Source organism: Pan paniscus, chromosome 2 (assembly GCF_029289425.2).
Source record: "Pan paniscus chromosome 2, NHGRI_mPanPan1-v2.0_pri, whole genome shotgun sequence".
NCBI classification, from domain to species: domain Eukaryota; kingdom Metazoa; phylum Chordata; class Mammalia; order Primates; family Hominidae; genus Pan; species Pan paniscus.
Window position 1 is genome coordinate 77,715,724 of NC_085926.1, and position 21,777 is coordinate 77,737,500.

Genomic DNA, 21,777 nt, shown 5'->3' on the forward strand with positions numbered 1-21,777 from the left:
TGGACCTTTTCTTACCTAAAGGTATGTTACAGTCAATCTGTGATGAACACAAGCTTTCCACCAGTTCATTTAGTAGTATCTCTTTCACTAAACAAGAGGCTTATAATAAATGTTGTCATTAAAGTTAAAAAAAAAGGAGATGCCAAATGAAATAAATCCCTCCATTCTGCTTTTGTATTAATTTTGTGCTCACAACTCTTGTAAAAAGCCCTTTCTTTAAACATATTTCATACAAAATAAGAGAAGCCTTTAAAAAATGTATATAGGTTGCCCACGTTAACATCTATGTGCTTGACCAAAGAGCTCTTAAATTATACATTTCTTACACAACATGGCAAAAATGTCATCTTCCCATTGTTTTGCAGTGTGATACACTGGCAGGGGCAAAAATGCATATTTAAAAAGGCATCATTAATCTATTTTTAGGATACGTTGAAAAGTTACCAGTAATTATAATAGTATCTTTTCTCCTTGCCAACATGTTTAAAAATAATAATCATTATCATCATATCTTTATTCATCACTAAATTTCACTCTGTGTTGCAAATTGGTAGTATTAATGAGTGGAGCAGGTAACCTTAACACAGAATGCTCTCTTTGAAGCCTGTTTCCAAAATCAATTTCACTGCAGTTAGACTTTTCCTCTGGATTAGACATTTGTCCCTGTTGGGTATACATTCATCTCCAATTTCTGTGGCTATGTGACGGTAACAAATGGAACTCAGCTGGGCTGTGTCTGGGAATGATGAGCGGCGATTTGGGTTCTTTCACATCTGTAGAACGAAGCTGAGTCCTGGAATAATTGACCTGTCAGGAAGCAGGCACGGTGTTCTCGCCGAGCCAGCAGCAAGGTGAATGAGAAACCCATTCTGAAAGTCTTATTTTTCAATGCAGTCTGCTTAATAACTACAAGGCTCGTAGACAAGTGGTTGGATTTATTCATCGTGCCATATTTTGGAGCAATATTGTCACAAAGAGGAATAGGAAAGACCAGTACTCTATTAACATGTTGCTGTGTGTGTCCTATATCTCAATGCAAATATGGCTATACCTAAGTGAAATATATCATGACATATTTACAAAACATGGGATATCTGCTGTCAGGCTTTTAAAATATATTTTAGGATATTTAGGATAGTTTCAAAAAACTAAACCATGTAGAGCTATGCAAGCATTGATGATTCTACATAAAAAGCCATTAATACCACCAAATTATTTGATATTTTAAACTGTTAAGAACGATGTTATGTAATACTATGATTTTAACTACCCCCACCTTTGATTTTAATTCAGAGACTCACTGAGAATAGATGAATTTTTCCACAAAGTTATTATTTCTTAGTTCTCAGGCACATTAAATGAGAGATGCGGCATTCTAAAATCAGGAAGAGCTTCTCTCTTGCCTTTTCTCAGTATGGTTGTAATTAGTTATAGGAGAAACTATAAAGGCAGAGAATTATTGTAGGAAATCAAAATCTTCCCATTTCACATTTGACCCAACATGAACTGTTTTCATTTTTATCATCAGAGTCCCTTGCCCATCCATATAATATAAGTTTTCAATCTTAACTTGCGGGTCAATTTATAGCAGTCAATTATTTTTCCCAGTATGGGAAGAAAAAGAAGTTTTTTCTGTGTTGATGACATTTATAGTTATGTTTCTGTTTTTATTTAGTAAGCACAAGCTAAAAGCATACCAAAATAGCTATCAATAATGCCACCGTTCAGAAATAACATGTGATAAATACTGGAATATGTCCTCTCAGAATAATTTTGGTTGGAAGAAGTTATGGTTGTTTTTAGAAAGACAGCCTATTAGAGTAGAGTTCTAAAACCAGACATACACCGGCTCAAATTCTGACTTGCTCTTTGACTTTCCTAAGTCTCTTACAGTAAACTTCTGTTTCCTCATCTGTAAAACCGAGATAAGAGTTGTTTCTACCTCCTGAGATTAATGCAAGCATTAAACCTGACACTTAGCTCTGTGCGGGGTGTATACAAAACACTTATTAGAATGTTAGCTGTAAATTTATTATTGAGAGCATATTACAAAAGCTGTTCCATTTGCTTTAAATCTAGATATTGTATTTAAAGAACATTTCTCAAAAAAACTGTCACTGTTGAACACCGTGTGCATTCAGAACTCCTGGAAGCCAGAGTCTCCTGCAACTTGTCTTTATACTCATATTCTGAAAGTAGCATGAACGCACACCAAGGCTTATAGTTTGCATTTATTCTAATTACTTCCTCTACAGCCCCAAGTGCCCCACCACAGTCTGTCACTGTACTGACAGTTGGAAGCTACAATAGCACAAGTATTAGTGTTTCCTGGGATCCTCCTCCTCCAGATCACCAGAATGGAATTATCCAAGAATACAAGGTAGGACCCGGGTGAAGAAGGACAGCTTTCATGTAAAGGTTCCCAGAGAAATCTCAGTGTCTCACGAATGAGACACATCTCTAAAGGTTCTCTTATTCAGTTTAAGTGTAAAGTTTTTATTTATATTTCTGTGTGACAGAGAATGAAACAAATGCATAGGTATTAGAACCTGAGTTCAAGGTCAGAGATCACACAAACCCAGTTGAACCATTAAACCACACCAGTGAAATGGTTTTCTGTATAGTGTGATTCTACAACCTCAAGGATTTAAAGAGATGGGACACAGGGTAGGTTGTGAAGCCTAGAAAATGGGTTTTATCTTTGTTATTAGAATTCTGCATAAGAGGCTTTAAGGCAGCTGTTTTTAAACCATGTTCTCAGAAAAAAAGATGCTTCGGGGGTTAAAGAGGTGGAGTGGGTTGTGGCAGCACCGACTCTCACTCTAGATGCTACTTTTGTGTATTTATTGAGGTTGTGTAGAATATTTCACCTGAAAAAAAGCCACTGAACATATTTTACAAAATACTGACTTACAGAAAAAACAGTTGATTGTCTCATTTTTCAACTGATGAATTTTTGGCTGTTTAGAAACATATGTATCTGTTGTTTCATTGCCATCATTTGGTGTGTAAAGTAGAAAGTATGTCTACGTTTTCAAAATAAGATTCTGTTTGTGTTGTGATTAGACCACATGTGAATGAAAAACCCCTCATTAATCTTTGTAAAATTCAAAACTATAATTTATTAATAAATCATCTATTGATATCATTTATTAATAAATATTTCTAGATTTCTGAAAATAGCATATTCTATACATCTAATATAATACAAAACTAGACATCCATTTCACCTACAAAATTCAGAGTTGGTATTTAATATTAAGCTGAATAAATTTACTCAAAAGTTTGCAGATTAAATTTTATTTCTAAGGAAATATTACTTTTTACATACAATTTTATTAATAACTTGCTAAAGCAAATGAACGGACTAAATGTATAAGGCTTTATTTTAAAATGATTTCTATCATGTTGTAAAGACACATGCTTAAGAAACATAAGAATAAATGCTTTTACAATACAATAATTATATAGATTCTAAGATTTTATAAGCATTAGGACATTGTTTTAACAGAGTAACAAATTATCTACTCTGTGTGAGTTTGAGTGTGTGTGTGTGTGTTTTAATGAGGTTAGGAATTTATTTTTGTACCATTTGGCACTAAATATCCTAAATTTCCATGTAGTTAAATATTGTTACTTTTTTTTACAACATGATGAATTTTTTTTCCATAAGTTGTAAACGTTCTCACTCTCTAGGCACTTGTCATATTTTGGTTTCAAAGCACATATGTAGGTAAGAGCTAAATATTCCTTCACTAAGAACACAGATACCATATATCAATAAAAGAAACACATGATTCACAAGAATTATTTTTTACTGAAAAATTTTGGGAACTTACCTGCTCTGAAACAAATCATATGTTTTCCTACATATGTGTCTACATGTAGATTTTAAAATATTGTATAATATGAATACAAATGTGGATACACAGTGGATTTCTTTTCATAACACATTTCATCAGAACAATTTCTATATCCAAGAAGATGCCCTAAAATTTGATTCCTACTTGAAATAAAAGCCTGACTTCCTTAACATCAATATCTAAAGACTTGCCACCACTTTGTTCTCATGAATGTGTATGTGTGTGTAGATATGTGTTGATCAATATTAGATTTATTGCTGTCAACGTAAATATTGGCTTTAATTTCATTTTAGTCAATACCTATAACTTAGGTCAATTCATCTTGTTAACTGCTTCTGTGTAAGTTAATATTTCTTAAATGAAATATAAATTACTTAGATGTCTACCTATATACCTTAGATATTACAACTTATAATCACCATATTTTAGTGGATTATATGCATAATAAATCTTGATAAATAAAACAGAGGAAATTATGTGTTTTAATCCATACAAAAATGCCATTTGCAACCAAAGACCACATACCAGAGGTGTTAAAGAAATCACTGTGCTTTCTAAATTACTCACTATGAGCATGCAGTGCTGAGAATAAGATATAAATGAACATGGCATAGTTTCAGCTTCCCTTATTGTTCTTCATTTAATACAGGTGCACGTGCACACAAACACACTTACATATACACTTATAAATAAACTGCAGAGGTTGGGCTTTAGAAGATGTCATTTGCAAAACTTCTATAAGCCTAGAAGATAGACAGGTTATGATTAAAAAATATTTGATCAGTTACAGTAGTCTTGTTACCAGAAACGATAATCTTATATCTATGTGTTATTCACTTTCCATTTCTGTAGATCTGGTGTCTAGGAAATGAAACACGATTCCATATCAACAAAACTGTGGATGCAGCCATTCGGTCCGTAATAATTGGTGGATTATTCCCAGGTATTCAATACCGGGTAGAGGTTGCAGCTAGTACCAGTGCAGGGGTTGGAGTAAAGAGTGAGCCACAGCCAATAATAATCGGTGAGTATCAAACTATGTGGTCTGTGCTTTAGAATCAGTCAGCTGACAAGGTGGATGATGATTTTGCATCAACATACTAATAGTGAATATACACTTATGAATGATAGGGTACACATATCATATTGACAAATGGGTTAACTGACTAGGGTTTCTTACAAAAATACTTGGTGCAATTGATCATGCTCTTAAAAGTCCCAGAGCCTTTTTAAAATTGCAATATTTAAGAGTTTAAATGCTGAAAGGTAGTTTAAAATTACTTTTAATCAATTGCCTCATTAGCAATTTTGGTGCCATTGAAATATAATAAAAATGAGATAGTTACTGAAGAGAGACTATCATGTTTCAAATCTGTATGCTTCCTTTTAGTCAGAGAAATGTCAAAAATTAACAAGGAACAGGTCAGAATAAGCTTTGTAATCTAAATATACCATCCCAAAGAAGAAATCATATTAAATCTAATATCATCATTGCATAAAATTGTTCCCTCTTATCATAGATTATGTTTGTCTGTTCTTGAGATGTATATAAATGGAATCATAAAGAATGTGATTTTTAAAATCTGGTTTCTTTCACTAAGGATAATGTTTTTGAAATTCATCCATGTATGTATTATTCAGTTTATATGTTTTACTGCTGAGCAGTATTCAATTGTATGAATATGCCATATTTTGTTTATCTGCTTTTCACCTGACAGAATGATTATTACTGTGTAAATGTTTGTGTCCTTTTGGAGAAATACCTAGGGTCTAATTTCTGGGTAAAAGAGTTGTATAGTTTGAGTTTATGAGAAACTGCTAAACAATATTCAAATTGTTATATAATTTCGTACTCCCACCAGCAAGAAAAATGACTTCCAGTTGCCCTACATTGTCACCAACATTTGATGTTTCCAGTTTTTGTGATTTTAGCCATTCTAATTGGGATAACCTGTGATTTTAACTTAAATTTTCTTTTATGACTAATAATGTTGAGCAACTTTACATGTGCTTATTGGCCATTCACATAATTTCTTTTGTGAATTGACCACATGTTTGCCTTTTAAAAATTGGGTTGTCTCTTGTTACTGATTAGTAGGAGTTATTTGTACATTCTGGATACAAATTCTTTTCCATGTATATGTGTTACAAATATTTTCTCCCAGTCCATGACTTCCCTATTCATTTTCTTAATAGTGTCATTTGATGAACAAAAGTATTACATTTTAATGAAGTACAATTTATCATTTTTTCTTTGATATTTAGTGCTTCCTAAGAAATTGTGGCTTACCTCTAGATACTGAGGATATTTTCTTCTAGAAGCTTTATAATTTTAGCTTTTATGCGGAGGTCTATAATTCATCTGATGGTAACTGCAATGTGGTTAAAGGAATGAGGCTTATTTATTTCCATATGTATATCAAATTATGTACTCATAATTTATTAAAAGGACTTTCCTTTCCACCAGTTAATCATATATTCATGGATGCATTCCTGGATTCCCTATGGGATTCAATTTGTTTGTATGTCTATCCATATGCCAAACCACACTGTCTTGGTTACTGTAGCTCATAGTAAGCCTTGAAATCAGGTAATGTGAATACTCCATCATTTTCTTCGCAAAATTATTTTGCTTATTATAGGCCTTCTGCTTTTCCACATACTTTTCAAATCAGCTTGTTGATATCTCTACAACTGTGTTGGAATGGTGAGTGAAAATGAAGTGAATACATCCGTCAAAATGGGTAGAGTAAATATTTTAATAGTAACTCTCTTTCCCTGAATGCGATATATGTTTCCATTATTTAAGTGTTCTTTACTTTGTTCCAATATTTTATAGTTTTTAGTGTTCAACACATTTCTTGAGCATTTGATTTTTTGTATATGTTGTTTGTTTTGTTTTTATTTCTGAGAAAAAGTCTCTCTCTCTCATCCAGGCTGGAGTGCTTGAGTGCAGTGGTGCGATCTTGGCTCACTGCAGCGTCCATCTCCCAGGTTCAAGTGATCCTCCCACCTCAACCTCCTCAGCAGCTGGGACTACAGGCATGCACCACTGCTTCCGGCTAATTTTTGTATTTTTGGTAGGGACAGGGTTTTGCTATTGTGGCCAGGCTGGTCTTAAACTCCTGACCTCAAGAAATCCACCTGCCGTGGCCTCCCAAAGTGCTGGGATTATAGGCATGAGGTCCTGCCACTTCACCTGGCCTATTTGATGGTTTTTTACACTATTATAAATGGATTTTTAAAATTTATTTTTCCAATGGTTTTGTATTACACATAAATTTAATTTCTAAATGGCCTTTGTGCTTTGTGGCCTTACTACCTCACTTACTCATTTTAGTAGTTGTGAAATTTTTTTAAGTGTTTTCAGATAATCATGTTTTCTCTCTCTTCTTTTTTGCGTTAATGTGATGAATTCTATTGAATGACTTTTAAAGGTAAATCAACCTTGTATTCTTGGGATAAATCACAATTGGTCATGATACATTATTCATTTCATAGATGTTGCTGAATTTACTAATATTTGGTAAATAATTTTGCATCCATGTTCATTAGAATATTGATCTGTAGTTTTCTTTTTCCAGTTTTGAAATCAGGTGGCTGGTTTTACAAAGTAGTTTGGGAAGCATTCCTTCCTCCTCTAAATTATGTGAAAGTTTTTTAGGACTTACCTCTTCCTTAAATATTTTCTAGAATTCAGTGGTTATATCTACGCTTTTCTTTGTGAATTTAAAAAAAATATATATATATATGAATTCAGGTCTATTCAGAATTTGTGTTTCTGAGGCCGAGGTGGGCAGATCACTTGAGGTCAGGAGTTCAAGACCAGCCTGGCCAACATGGTGAAACCTCGTCTCTACTAAAAATACAAAAATTACCCAGGTGTGGTGGCGGGCGCCTATAATCCCAGTTACTTGGGGGGCTGAGGCACAAGAATCACTTGAATCCACCTGGGAGGTGGAGGTTGCAGTGAGCCAAGATCACACCACCACATTCCAGCTGAGGCAACTCCAAAAAAAAAAAAAAAAAAAAAAAAAAAAGAAGAAAAGAAAAAAAGAATTTGTATTTCTTCTTGTGTTGGTTGTGGTAAATAGATATTTTGTTTTTTGCCCAGTAGTGACTCTCTCTAATTCTTCTAAGCTATTGAATTTATTAGCATGTGGTTGTTTACAATATTCCCTTATTATCGTTGAATGTCTGTGAGATATAGAATAATGCCACCTGTTTTATTCTTAAATACTAAAAATGTATGTGAACTATCTCTCTTTCATTTTTTTCCTATCCTCCCTCTTTCATTTCTCTACCCCTCTTTTTCCTATTTAAATCAGTCTTGATGAGGATTTATCAATTTTATTAATCTTTTCAAGGTGCAAACTTTTGGCTTTGTTAGTTTTCTAACCAACTGATTTCTGCTTTTTCTTCTATGTACTTTTATTTTGTCTCTTAAGATCAAAACGTAAATCAGTGATTCCAGACCTTTCCTATTTTGGGGGTATTTTAAAGTTTTAAATTTCCCTCTAAGCATTTCTACAGCTGAATCTTACAAACTTTGATTTGTTATGTTTCCATTTATCATGGAATATAAACTATCTTCAACTTTTCTTTAAGGATCTCTGTTTTTCTTTCATAGAGGTTATTTATAAGTGTATTATTTAATTTCCAAATATTTAGGGACTTTTCCTGATATCTTTTTGTTTCTGATTTCTACTTTAATTCCCCTGAGGCCAGAGCCTCAGAGTAATTTTTCTTTGTGTAAATTTACTCTATTAAATATGGAGACTTATTTTTTGACACAGGATTTGATCTCATTGAATGTTTCTTGTACACTTGAAAAGTATTTGCATTTCTCTGTTTTTTCAGTGGAAGGTTTTATCTCAGGTCAAATTATTTGTTAGTATTATCAGGTCTTTATTGATTTCTATTTGCGCTTTTAATTACTAAAAACAAACAGTCTGGAAATCTATTGTAATTATGGATTTATGTATTTCCCCCTTTCATCTATAAGTTTGTGTTTCATGTTTTGGCTACTTTGTTTTACGTGAGTATGTTTTAAGATTATTATATCTTCTTTTTAAATTTACCCTTTATTATTATGAAATGGCTACGTTTATTTTCTGGTGAGATTCCCTATCCTAAAATTTACTTTGTCTGATATTAGCATAGCTACATCATCTTTTGTAAGTAACTGCATGGATTGTCATTTTTTCATTCTTTCATTTTAACCCATGTTTCTCTGTATTTAATGTGCAGTTCTATTAAATTGCATATTGTTAGGTGATCTTTGCTCACTGCAAACTCTGTCTCCAAGGTTCAAGAGATTCTCCTGCCTCAGCCTCCTGAGTAGCTGGAACTACAGGCACATGCCACCACACCCGGCTAACTTTTGTATCTTTGTAGAGACAGGGTTTCACCATGTTGGCCAGGCTGCTCTCGAATTCCTGGCCTCATGTGATCCTCACACCTTGGCCTCCCAGGCATGAGCCACCTCTCCTAGCCAGTCTTGTTTTTTGTTTTAATCCAATCTAACAATCTTTGCCTTTTTAATTGCATACTCAGAATGTTATTATTAATGTAATCATTGGTGTGTTTGTTTAGAATTACTATCTTGCTATTTGTTTGCTAACTTTGTTACTGTCTTCCAAATTTCCTGCTTTCTTTTGATAAAATGAGAAAGGGTTAGTATTTTTTGGCCGCTCTTGGATTATTAGGTACACCTCATTTCTTTGCTGACAGTTGCTCTAGGATTTGACTATAAGGATCCTAGAGCAGTATAGTGTCACTCCTTTTCCTCTCATCTTTTTTTTGTTGTTGTTGTTATTATACCTTTTACTTCTATGTAATAAACAGCAATATACAAATTATAGCTCTAGTGTTGTTTTTGCCTTAAACATCAGTTATCTTGCAAATAAATTCAAAATAAAAAGTGCAGTTCTCATATTTATCTGATATTCTGCTCCATAAATTCAGTCCCTGGTCAGGCGCAGTGGCTCACGTCTGTAATCCTAGCACTTTGAGGGGCTGAGGCTGGCTGATTACCTGAGCTCAGGAGTTCGAGACCAGCTGGGCAACATGGTGAAACCCCATCTCTACTAAAATACAAAAGAAATTAGCCGGGCGTGGCGGCGTGCACCTGTAGTCCCAGCTACTCGGGAGGCTGAGGCAGTAAAATTGCTTGAACTTGGGAGGCGGAGGTTGCAGTGAGCTGAGATTGTGCCACCACACTCCAGCACTCCAGTCTGGGTGACTGAGCGAGACTCTGTCTCTACAAAAAAAAAAAAAAAGGAAAAATAATTTTCAGTCCCCTCAGCTTCCATGAGTGCTTCAGTCTTTTCAACTCAGGGATGCTGTTCAGCAATGTTTGGGTTAGTCTTGGCTGCATCATATTTTAAAGTTATCTGTAGGTACAAAGCTGTGAAAATATTAAAGTTGTCCCTGTTTCTTTCCCTTCTGTCTGAGATCACAGTCCTACTCTTTTCTTTCACATATTTTGCCTAGTCTTCTACTTGTTTGCAATGGGAGTGCATATCCCAATACCTGTTATTTCTTCATGGGCAGAAGTGGAAGTGTCCAGGGAACTGGTCATTTCATATATTACACTTTCCTCTTCTATAACTTCCATTTGCTTTCTTTTATACTTTTCATTTCCCTCTGATGTTTTCCATGTAATCATTTATTATGACCATATTAAGTCCATACACCTATTGTAATAGCTGCTTCAAGTTCTTTTCTCCTTATTTCAACATCCATCTTGTCTCATAGTCTACTTCTATTGATTATCTTTTCTGCTGACCTTGGGTTATATTTTTCTGGTTTGTTGCTTATTTATTTTCACATGCCTGGTAATTTTTTACTATACTGAATATTGCAGATGAAATAAAATTTTGTGATCTTTTGAAGCATGTTTGTGTCCTAGCAGGCACATACATTACTGTCTGGTCACCTTTAACCAGTGATGTCTTAGTTTTTACATTGGTTAGTATGGGACTTCTTATGTTTGCCCTTATTCTCAAGACAAAACCTCAGTAAAATACTTTCAAGGCATGATCCTCTCCTGGGCTTCCGGTGAGAAGCCTCATATGTTTATCTGGTCTTCCTAACATGGTTTGGAAGTTTTGCGGTGAACATGAGCTTAAACCTGTGCTTTCACCAGATCCTACAATCTTCTCTTTGCATGCACAGTTCAGGGTTCACCTTTGGATGTAAGGGGAGAGTATACACAAATTTGGGAGCATCACTCTCCACCATCTCCCTCTTTCATATGGTTCTCCTCTCTATTTTAAGTCACTCTGGCCTCCCTGAACTCCACCCTGAGACACCTCATATCAATAAGATTGAGTTTTTTCAGCTGAGGTCCTAACTGCCTCACACTGTATGGATTGCGGTGCTCCCTAAGGGAAAGAAAGCCTCACCCCTGCAGATTTCCTCTGGTAAAGCGCCGTTCATTCAATACATGCATCCCCTTCAGTTTTCCCTGCTTTTATTTGCTTGCCAGTGCCTTTAAAGAAAAATAAACAAATAAGAAATCTTCTCCCTAGAGTTTACATGTTTTTAAAGTGTTTGATATAAGCCGTTCTCATTTTTTTCTATTTATTTGCTAAAATGATGCATATAAAGCTGACTGCCAGCTTCTAGAGAATTCTTTCTATTACAAATATGTATTGTATATGGACAGATTTAACATTCAGTCATAGCGTTAAAATTTTTTAGATTCTCTAGGTTTTCTTTCTTTTATATATTAAAAGCATTGTAGAGAAAAAGTTAAAGTATTAACTTTTCTTTAAATTGTCTTCTCTTTCTTAATTAGTCATTCAGACTGAATTAATTCCTTAACCTGAGGGAAACCTACAATCTTGTCCTTCTGAGATTTTCTAAAATAAATTGGAATAAGAAAGAAATACAGGTATACCAAAAAGGATTTAAATTACATGTGTGTGTATTCATTTATAGTATTTAGAAATAAGCCCTTATTTTTTCACTTAAAAAGTTTTATACATATATATATGTATGTGTGTATACACACATACATATATATACATATAAATATACACACACACATATATATACACACACATATATATATATATATATACTATATACTGGCATATATATGCCAGAAAGACAGTACAAAATATCTATATCTGTATATCTTTATGAAATGGATTGGCTGAATATAATTGTTCTAAGTGAAGGATAACTAAGATTGTCAAGTAACTGTCAAATAATGTATTTTCCTTTCATAGTTTTTTTTTGGTTATCTTTAGTAATAAATACTAAATTCTTAAGTAGAGCTTTCTGTTTCTTTTTCTTCCTAGTGACTCTCTGTTTGCCAGATATTTTATCTGTTTGCCAGATATTTGGGGGATTTATTTCCTTATAGGGAAGTAAAAAATTACAAGCATACGATATAACCAAGCTCATGTCATGACAATCACAGTTATGCACTGAACAATTGAACTGTAACTTAAAATAATAAAGTTAATGATTATTTTAAATCAAATAGAAAATTTCACTTAATTTCCCTATCATTTATAAAAGTCTGAGTCTTCAGATGGGTAATGAGTACCTTTTAATTTACTATTTAGCATTTCATACAAGTGTTATCACATTTTTCTATGAGATAAAAGTAACCTAGAAAATAATATATATATCTTTTATTCAAATAGTTGGAATATGCTGTACTCAAAATGTAATTATAAAAATAGAATTACAGAAATTCTATTTTTTGTGTACACACACACACAAATCACAATTCAACCTAGAAAAGGCTATTTGTTCTTCAGAGATTTATTTCTTTTTAATATCTACTCTTGTACTGAGAAGCCTTCTAATTGTTTCTTTAATTACTCCTTCGTATCTGCCTTAACATCTTGTCTGATGCCCTTATCTACACAACTGTTATTCCTTAGTTGAGAAGTGATTTAGTGATGGCTAATCTTCTTTTCTGTTTCAATTTACACTTTCCCATTGTCTATTCAGAACTGGAAACGGCACTTGAAGTGACTCAAACTGTACCACATTTCCCCTTTGTTTTAATTAAATCATGTATTGGCATTTGATGTAATTTATGGTTGAGAATTTTAGATTTGTACTATGCCAGACCATGTATTGTTTCATCTATTCCTTCTCAGTTTAGCCTTCCTTCCAGAAAGTTCCATTAAGGAACCATTAATTAAAACATTGTAAAAATGTAACACGCTGCCTTACACTGGCGTAACATTGGTGTTGTTCTTTTCTGTGCAGTTTCCTATGGTAAGATGACTTTTACATCATAGTGTCCATAATTCTGCATCATTGCATTTACAGACACAAAAATGCAATCAAATACATTCAAATATATATCCATTAAGCAGCGTGTCATATAACCAATTTACATTGACTTAAGAATTTTAGTTATCTTGCTTAATAGTACAGTTATTGCTTCTCTAATCATTTGGCTTTTCACGCTTACATTACATAGTTGGTTATAATATGTAGAACAGCTGCAAACTTTCACGGTAATAGGTACAATCGAATCTGATGTGTCTAATTAATTTTTAGTCCAACAAATTAGTTTTGCTCTTCATTACTCTCCAATGGGATGAAGACATTATATTTCATTATATTTTTTTGTCTGCAAGAACAATGGAGCATTACAGGTCACACACATCCCTTGTCTATGCTCTAATTAGTCCAACTGACAACATTGTTTCAAAAATACCAGCAGCATAAAAAATAGCAATACACCTTGAGTAACATAAATATTGCACCTTAATAAAAATGAAATATTATGGATCCTTTACAAAAATGAAGGCCAAATTTTCTTTTCTCTTTGTTCAAGAAGTTATTTGTTTTCTTTCTGATAATTCCTAATAGTTAAGGAAATCACCAGATAGGTGTATGTCTCATATTGAAAATATGAGCTCATTTTAAATACAGCTTTGACTATGTTTAATAATTATATGTATAATAATATATACTATTAAACATATAATAAATATATGTATAATAATTAAAGGCAGACATAGTGGGAAAATGAGCCAGATTTACTACATAAATGACGCTGGTTTTTAAATCTGAAATTTAATACAAAAGACCTTTCAGGAATGGATTATAAGTATGTATAAGGAAATGCTAGCAGCTATAATAAAAAAGCCTGAATTTTGAAAAGATTAACAAAATAAAATTTTATTTCTAATTCACAGCTCAGACCAATATGGGTCAGCAGAATGGGAAATGGAGTTTCTACTCCATACCGTTATTCAGGGGTTTTGGATCTTTCAAATCATAGCTCTGCCATTTCTTGGAAGCTTAACATCCTCCAACAGATCCCCTGTTTCTGTCCAACCAGTGAGGAAAGAGAGTTTCAAGTCAAGGCAGTGTTACGGATCAGGCCTGGAGGGTCGTGTGCACTTTTTGTTCCTAGTTACCACTGGCTAATGCTCAGTTACTTTTTTGAACTCTGCCGCAAAAGATGCTAGGAAGTGTAGGCTAATTTTCTGCCTTGGAAGAAAGGAGAAGCAGTGAGGTAAACAAGTGAATTGAGATTTGCAGGATTCTCAAATCTAGATAATTTATCACTCATGACACTGAGGTTGACTGAGAAGCCATTAAAGCAGCCCTTAAACTTACATGGGTCATAATTTTGAGTCAAAAACTACATATTAGCCTCCACTTCAACCCTCCCAAAATATATGAAGTAGACAATACTGGCGCCAACTAATTGACACGGGCTCTAGAAGATTTAGTGCCCTATATAAGCTTACTGCTTACTTAGCTAGTAAGTGGCAGAGTGGTTTCATCAAAATCATGACTTCAAAGATCATGATCTTTTTAACATATTACAGTGCTATAGCTAAAACAAGGAAAATCCCACACATTCCTTTGATGTGATATGCTGAAATGTGCCATTTATATTTTGCTTACCATTTACCTTTTAAAAGTCTTTCATTAGTCACTAATTAGGCATGATATTGACATTAGAAATCACTTAATTCCCAGCATCTACATTTCTTAATCTGCTAAATAAGCCCATAAATCTTATGATTCCACAAGTTTAAGACCTATTTAAAATGTAGATTGAGATTTTCTTAATTATCTGAGAGGCCTAAATTTTCCAAACATGACTAGTTCTAGAATAATCTTAGTCCAGATTTAAATGCATTTCTCAGTAATGGAGACCTCAAAGTTAATTTTTAAGTTTTTCTTTAAATTTAGCTTTCAAATGGATTTTCAAATTAGTTTCAAATACTTTAAGGGAATATATGAGTTTCATCTTTTTCATATTTTAATTATACATGCTGATCTCTGTGAAGGCTGTTTACATAATTGTCATTGTTTTGTATAGTAGTTTTAATACTTCCCAGAAAATTAAAGGATATTGGCTCAAAATAAGTTCTTTGGTAGAATATTAAGGTCAACATTAAGTTACATGTTCTTGTGAATTATGAACATTTGGAATATGGACCGTGCCTTAGCAGAAAAGCAATTTGCAAATACCCCATGTTAAAAGTTGTAATTGCTTTCTTAAAAATGAGAACTGTATTTAAAAACACTTGATGTAATTCAAGATAAGTTATTAATTCAACTCCTAGTACTTATTTTTATAATTTATAAGGTGATAAATCAACATACGTTGTGAATCCGTCCATAGCAAACCACAACACAAGAGGTCAGTGTTCTTAATCACATTTGCAAACTCACGATTTGATTATTCTTTTGAAAATTATGGGCTATGCTTATCAATACTTGGATAGGCTCAAAACTAAACAAGCATTTCCTGCCTTCAAATAATTTTTCTTCATTTTTGATGCACCATGTTTATATTCCTGTGCTTATTTTCGTTTTAATATATAATAATACTATGGTTTTCTCCATAGGGAGACGCAATGAAGTTGTCATTACTGAAAACAATAACAGCATAACTGAGCAAATCACTGATGTGGTGAAGCAACCAGCCTTTATAGCTGGTATTGGTGGTGCCTGCTGGGTAATTCTGATGGGTTTTAGCATATGGTTGTATTGGCGAAGAAAGAAGAGGAAGGGACTCAGTAATTATGCTGGTAAGTGACTATTTCCAGCTAAGAAAATCTCTTGTCTGTAGGAATGTAATGAAATGAATGGAAGGAACAGAAAGGAATAACAAATGAGTGATTTGGGCTTATTTTAGAAACCTGCACTGTAAAATGCAATTACACTCAACATGCTTTAATGCATTGCTCTTGACCATATCGCTTTATAACCATAAGGCAGTCTGTTTGCTTGTAGTTCCAGTGAAGCATAACAAGAGCACAGACTGATAAAAATGCTTAACTGTTTTTCTCAACTAGTTCTTTGAAATCATAAACTCAAACACACACACACACACGCACACGCAGACTATGTGTTACATGCTATGAAGCCATGTTTGAGAAGTGGATTTATGCATGAGCATTACTTCAATGTTCAGGAAAGAAGAAAAGTTTGAAATATAGCTTTTAGTGTGTCAGGATGCAGATTACAATAGGAAATGTCCCTCGTGAAAAATACTGACAAGCAAAAATCTCACCAGAATTGATAAGACTGATGAGGCATGAATTAAGTGATTTACTGTTCACTTAAATAGACTCTTATTACAATGCAAATGAACAGTATTTTAAAAGAAAAGGAAAATGAAGAAAAAGAGAAAGAAGCCGAAGCAGAACAATAAAAAGAAGACCCTAGATGGTCTACATGTTCACAACGTTTTCTTCTTAGACTCCAAGACAGAGTTTCAAGGGTGTCCTATAATGTGGCCTTCAAAATATCTCCATGGTAGAGAGAGAAGAGAGAGAGGACACACAAAATTGTAAAGTCAGTGATTGAGAGAATGAACTCAATACTGAAGCAATGTTCAATTACAATTTTAAGTGCACTTTATTTTAAATATTTTCTCCAACAACAATGATAAGAAATATCTCACATTTCACACTTTCTAGAATTAACAAGGGAGCAATTTTAATTTGACATGATTTTACAAATATGTAAGAAGTTTTTGAGACATTATATTCAATCTTGTATTCCTAATATTAAATTTGGTAGGAAGCATAAATGTCTTAGTAACTGATTTTGACAGAGGCGTCATTGGTTATTAAGCTTTTATGATGCTGTGGCTTGTAGGCTCCTAAACTGCTGAGAATGTGGAAATAGTGCAAAATGCTAAGTATACACTGATTTGGTTGCCTTGTTTGTTATTTGATGCATTTATATGTTTATGATCATTTGATTATAGCATTGTAGCCTGTGTCTATATCTTATGAAGTTAAAATTTATTAGTTACTTGTTAGAAGAAGTTTCCAGGACTAGAGAAAGTACTACAGCATATCCATTGACAAGAGGCTTCCATGTTTGGTGACATGCCATCATTTTGTCATTCTCATTTCTCATTGGTTGCTGCCTCTCTGCTTCCTCATAATTTGTCACCCAAGTGCTATATCACTTCAACAGTGAAGGATTCTTTGCAGAAAGGGGTGCTAGGCAGTAACTGAGTGTCAGAGTCTGGAAAATTCATGATACTTTAATGTACCTTCTTGTTATGCAGTCCGGTTCTCTGCCTTCATCGCTGAAGGTATTGCCCATCAACCTTTCTGTTTAACCAGCCACCATGTCATATTACATCTCTGTGATACACTCGTATAAATCATATGAAATATAAGGAAGAACTGATTTAATTCATGGACTATTTTGTGTTTATCCCTTTGCTTGGTCTTAGCAATGATAATAAAAAATTGACTGTGCTGGTCAGTTCGGTGCAAAGTTCTAATATATTCACATTTGGAGTGTTGCATTTTTATCTTCCATACTTCTTCATTCACTCACTCCTTATAAATAAAATATCTCTCGTAGTTGGTAAGTTTATACTGTTAGTAAAATTACACCAGAGAGACTTTTCTTCTTTTTTTTTAACAGCAATTCTTTGCACAACCTATGCACTTAAATTGAAAATATATGTTAATCATTGAGCTTGACAAGAATAGTACATTTCCTGTTACAATTTTTTATTGTTATTGCTACTCATCTGCTTGTAGACGAACTGCTAACTCAGAAGGTGCTATGCCCTTCAGGTGTTTTGGAGTAAGGCCAAGCCAGAGAGAAGCCTTTCAGAAGTTTTTTACTTAACTGATAGATGGCTCACTATGAAGATAACAGATTTTATGAAGCTCAGTAAATATAAACAATTTAATATGAGTGAGCAAATTATGTGAAATGCTAAACACTTCACACATAGGTCTTAAAATCGTCAGTGAAATATACATTATTGGACAAAACCATCCAAGGCACTTAAAAGATTTGATGGATTTTTTATACTCTGATTATCTGGGCTGAGTTAGCGCTTATTAAAAAAGGATTAATCTACATTCATATTTGAGAAACAGCTTATCGGGAAAGGGAATGAGGCTTGCCTGCAACAGTAAAGTTTCCATTTGGAGTAGGAAAATGTGACCTACTAAAGATAGGCACTCTGAAAGCTTCCTCACTCAAAATGTCAATTTGCCACAGTTATGTTTTCTCCTCCTCTACCCCAGTTGTAGCAGGCGTGAGATTAGGATTCATCCTGTGAGGTAATATTAGAGTTACTTTTTGTATGTTATAATCTTGTGAAATCTCTTTACCTTATATTTGTGTAAAAATTGCAAGAAATTCAAAATATGTCATGCAATTCAAAAACATTTTAAATTGTGGTGTCTGCAGAACTTTTTGGAAACCTTAGCCCTATTCAGTTAGTGTAAGCTAAAATATTCTGTATGTAACTCCTTGAAAGTTCTTAATTTTAGATGCTAACAGAGACTTTTGATTGAGAGTCACAGTTATTCCATATGTATCTCTAATAAGCACAAAGTTACTACTCTGTGATTATCAAAATTGTGACAAGAGCAAGATTGTCTGACCACCCCCAACCCTTTTTACAGCTTCAAGGCAAACACTTATTTGAAATGAGAACCACCTCAAAATAGCTTTCAATTTGCTCTGGAATTTGATTTGTATGTTCATCTCTCTGCACACAGACACACAAAATGCTGATCAAAACACCAGATATGATTTCCATTTTAGGAGTTCTAATTGTTCATAGTTATTTGTAGTCTGCCCTAAATCTCATGATCTAATAGAAGATAGTTACTTTTGATCTACTTTTCAAAATAGAACAAATCTAAAAGTTTTGAAGCATAAAGTAAAAAATGAAACTTGAAAAAGTGTTCCCTGTTTTTCCCTTGCTTTAAAAACACAACTAAATAACCCATTAAGATAAGGGTTTTTAAAAAAATTCTGACAGAAACAATACAAAATGGAAATTTAGATTGTGTACTAAATTGTATGTGAACCTTTTTAAGGTCATCAAATATTTACATAATGTGTGAAGTTTCGCCTTTGTATACTTAATATGCAGAGATACAGAGATAAGTGTCTTTATAGAATATTTTGACACCCTATTAGCAGTCTAGAATCATTTGAAAAACATATTTTAATGAGGATGGGAACAGAAACAGAAAATAGATTGTCCCAAATGCTTAATATGAAATATTTTTAAATTTAAATTATTTTGCTCACAGCATTTAATTTTCAATTGCCAGATATGGGCCATACATACTATAGTGTTCATACTCTAACAAGTTTGCAAATTAACTTTAATGCATTATGTGTGTATATATATATATAAATATATAATTTTTTCTTTTGAGAGAGAATCTCACTCTGTAGCCCAGACTGGAGTGCTGGCACGATCTTGGCTCACTGCAACCTCCACCCTCAAAGTTCAAGCAATTCTCCTACCTCAGCCTCCCGAATAGCTGGGATTACAGGCACTTGCCACTGCGCCCGGCTAATTTTTGTATTTTTAGTAGAGACGGGGTTTCACCGTCTTGGCCAGGCTGGTCTTGAACTCCTGACCTCATGATCCACCCCCTCCTTGGCCTCCCAAAGTGCTGGGATTACAGGTGTGAGCCACCACGCCAGGCCTCATGATATATTTTTTAATAGGGTTTTCAGTGTTCTATTATAATACTTTAAACTTTACATGTCATGAAGAATTTGCCACCGGTTCATGTATTAAAGTTAAGGGCCACTCAATGTTTGTACCTCTGTGTCTGTTGTCCTCCTTTTCTCTAATATTATTTATTGCTCTGGCAGTAACAGAAAGTTTGAATGGGACAAAAGAGCATCTAAATTAGGGAAAACTACTTAGCTTCTCACATATCTCTTAAACAGCACATTTTGAGGTGTAACCCATGAGCATCTGCTTATTTGCATATTCACAATGATATTCACACCATTATCTTAACTCTCTTTTAACAGACTAAAACAATCACTTGATAGTCCATTAAAAAAAAACACAAACTAGAAAGTCACATCAGATGGAAAGCTAATTAGCTATACTGTTTTCACATTGCGTGTGTATAATCAGGCATTTATTTAATATCTCCAGTGCTCAATTTTTTGCATTAATTATTTCAGATTATTTCTTTTTTGTTAAAAGCAGTTATTAAACGGGCACAATGTGGGACAGATGCACTGCTGATTCCTGATTTCCCGCATTTCAGTGAGCCTTTTCATCTTCTCTGAGCATGTGCCTATAGCCAGTGTTGAGCAGATGCAAAGGTTATGTCAGGATTGTTTTGCAATGCATTTGAGATATTACACATAAGATTGATAAGGCAGTATATTTCAGGTACCAATAAGAAGTTCCTAAAAGCCTTGATATGCTTTACTGTCTCATGAAGACCCTTGGAGTTTAGAGTCATATTACCTGATTATGATAGCATGAGAGATAATATTAGTAGATAACCTTAAAGGAGGGACTTCATTTGGAAATGTGTAAAATTTAAAGAGCGATCATCATATTTGATAGCCCAAACTTGAGAACAGAGGAGTTATGGAGAGTTATTCAAAGTAAGAAGTATTCACTATGTGTATATATATTAAGTGGCAATATATCCTCTATTTACTTACAGTATGAATCAGCTAATTAAATTTCATTTATTTTCACCTGTACTCACCACATTAAAAAAAATCATAGTAAATATAATCAACCCCTTCCAAAGATAGGGTTTATTGGGTTCACAGCTGTGAAAATGGTATTTTTTTTCCTTCATCCCGGTGATTGGTTTAGTGAATCCACATTAATTTTGGTCAGAATTGCAGGTTTATTGCACTTTTGCAAGCTGTACACTTCTAAACACATTTCTTTTTAAAAATAATTTTCTAGTTAACTAATTTAATGGCAAAATTTGATCCAAACTAATGTGAAGCTACTTGTAGACTTTATCCTACTAATCATGGATATTCACATTCCACTGCAGAAAAACTAAATAACTTTGAATACAGTTTACTGTCTCAGAACCTCTTTGTAACATGCAAAGTATATTACCTTTCTCAATTCTGAATCATTCTGGAGTCTAAATCCATTTGGCTGCAAAGGTTTGGGTAATGGATGATGGACCTGAACTGATAATAACATTCTTTGGCCAGTCCTTAAAATCCACTTTCATGTTGTTGGGTTTGTAGGCTTGAAACTATCGGCTGGAGAGAGTGGATTCACTGGCTGTGGCTCTGGTGGATGCTTATTGGTGTTGCTAATAAGTTCCACAGTTATATGGAGGATTCAACTTTTCTGATCACTACATACAATTAGGAATATATTCAGTATCAATTATTTGAAAATTTCATTTTCGTGAGCATGTTATTCTGTATTAATTATAGTTCACGCCTGTTGTAATTATCACTGTTTATGAGGGTCATAAAAGGATTTGTGATGGTGAAAAATCTGTAATCAATAAGTATTTGTTTTTCTTGTTTCATTAGAAGGACATAACATGTTGGAACTTTCCTGTTTCAATTTATATTATGAGTGTTTTGTCTTATGCCTTCTAATTAGGACACCTTTGTTTTAAAATTAAAAATCTTGATTTGATAAATTCACAATAAT

General features: G+C 33.6%; 1 protein-coding gene and 1 long non-coding RNA gene across 32 annotated transcripts in view; one reads left to right on the forward strand and one right to left on the reverse strand.

The window, feature by feature from the left end:
• The window catches only part of ROBO2 (roundabout guidance receptor 2), a 1,748,609-nt gene that overhangs the window by 1,674,121 nt on the left and 52,711 nt on the right, over positions 1–21,777 (forward strand). For all 31 annotated transcript variants that reach the window (XM_063602831.1, XM_063602841.1, XM_063602842.1 and 28 more), the window contains 3 exons: positions 2,256–2,380; positions 4,716–4,887; positions 15,719–15,901. In XM_063602831.1, coding sequence (XP_063458901.1) covers positions 2,256–2,380; positions 4,716–4,887; positions 15,719–15,901 — 480 coding nt within the window. The remainder of the gene's footprint in view (positions 1–2,255; positions 2,381–4,715; positions 4,888–15,718; positions 15,902–21,777) is intronic.
• LOC129397415 (uncharacterized) overlaps positions 1–21,777 on the reverse strand; it is a 320,007-nt gene that overhangs the window by 28,610 nt on the left and 269,620 nt on the right. The window lies entirely within an intron of this gene.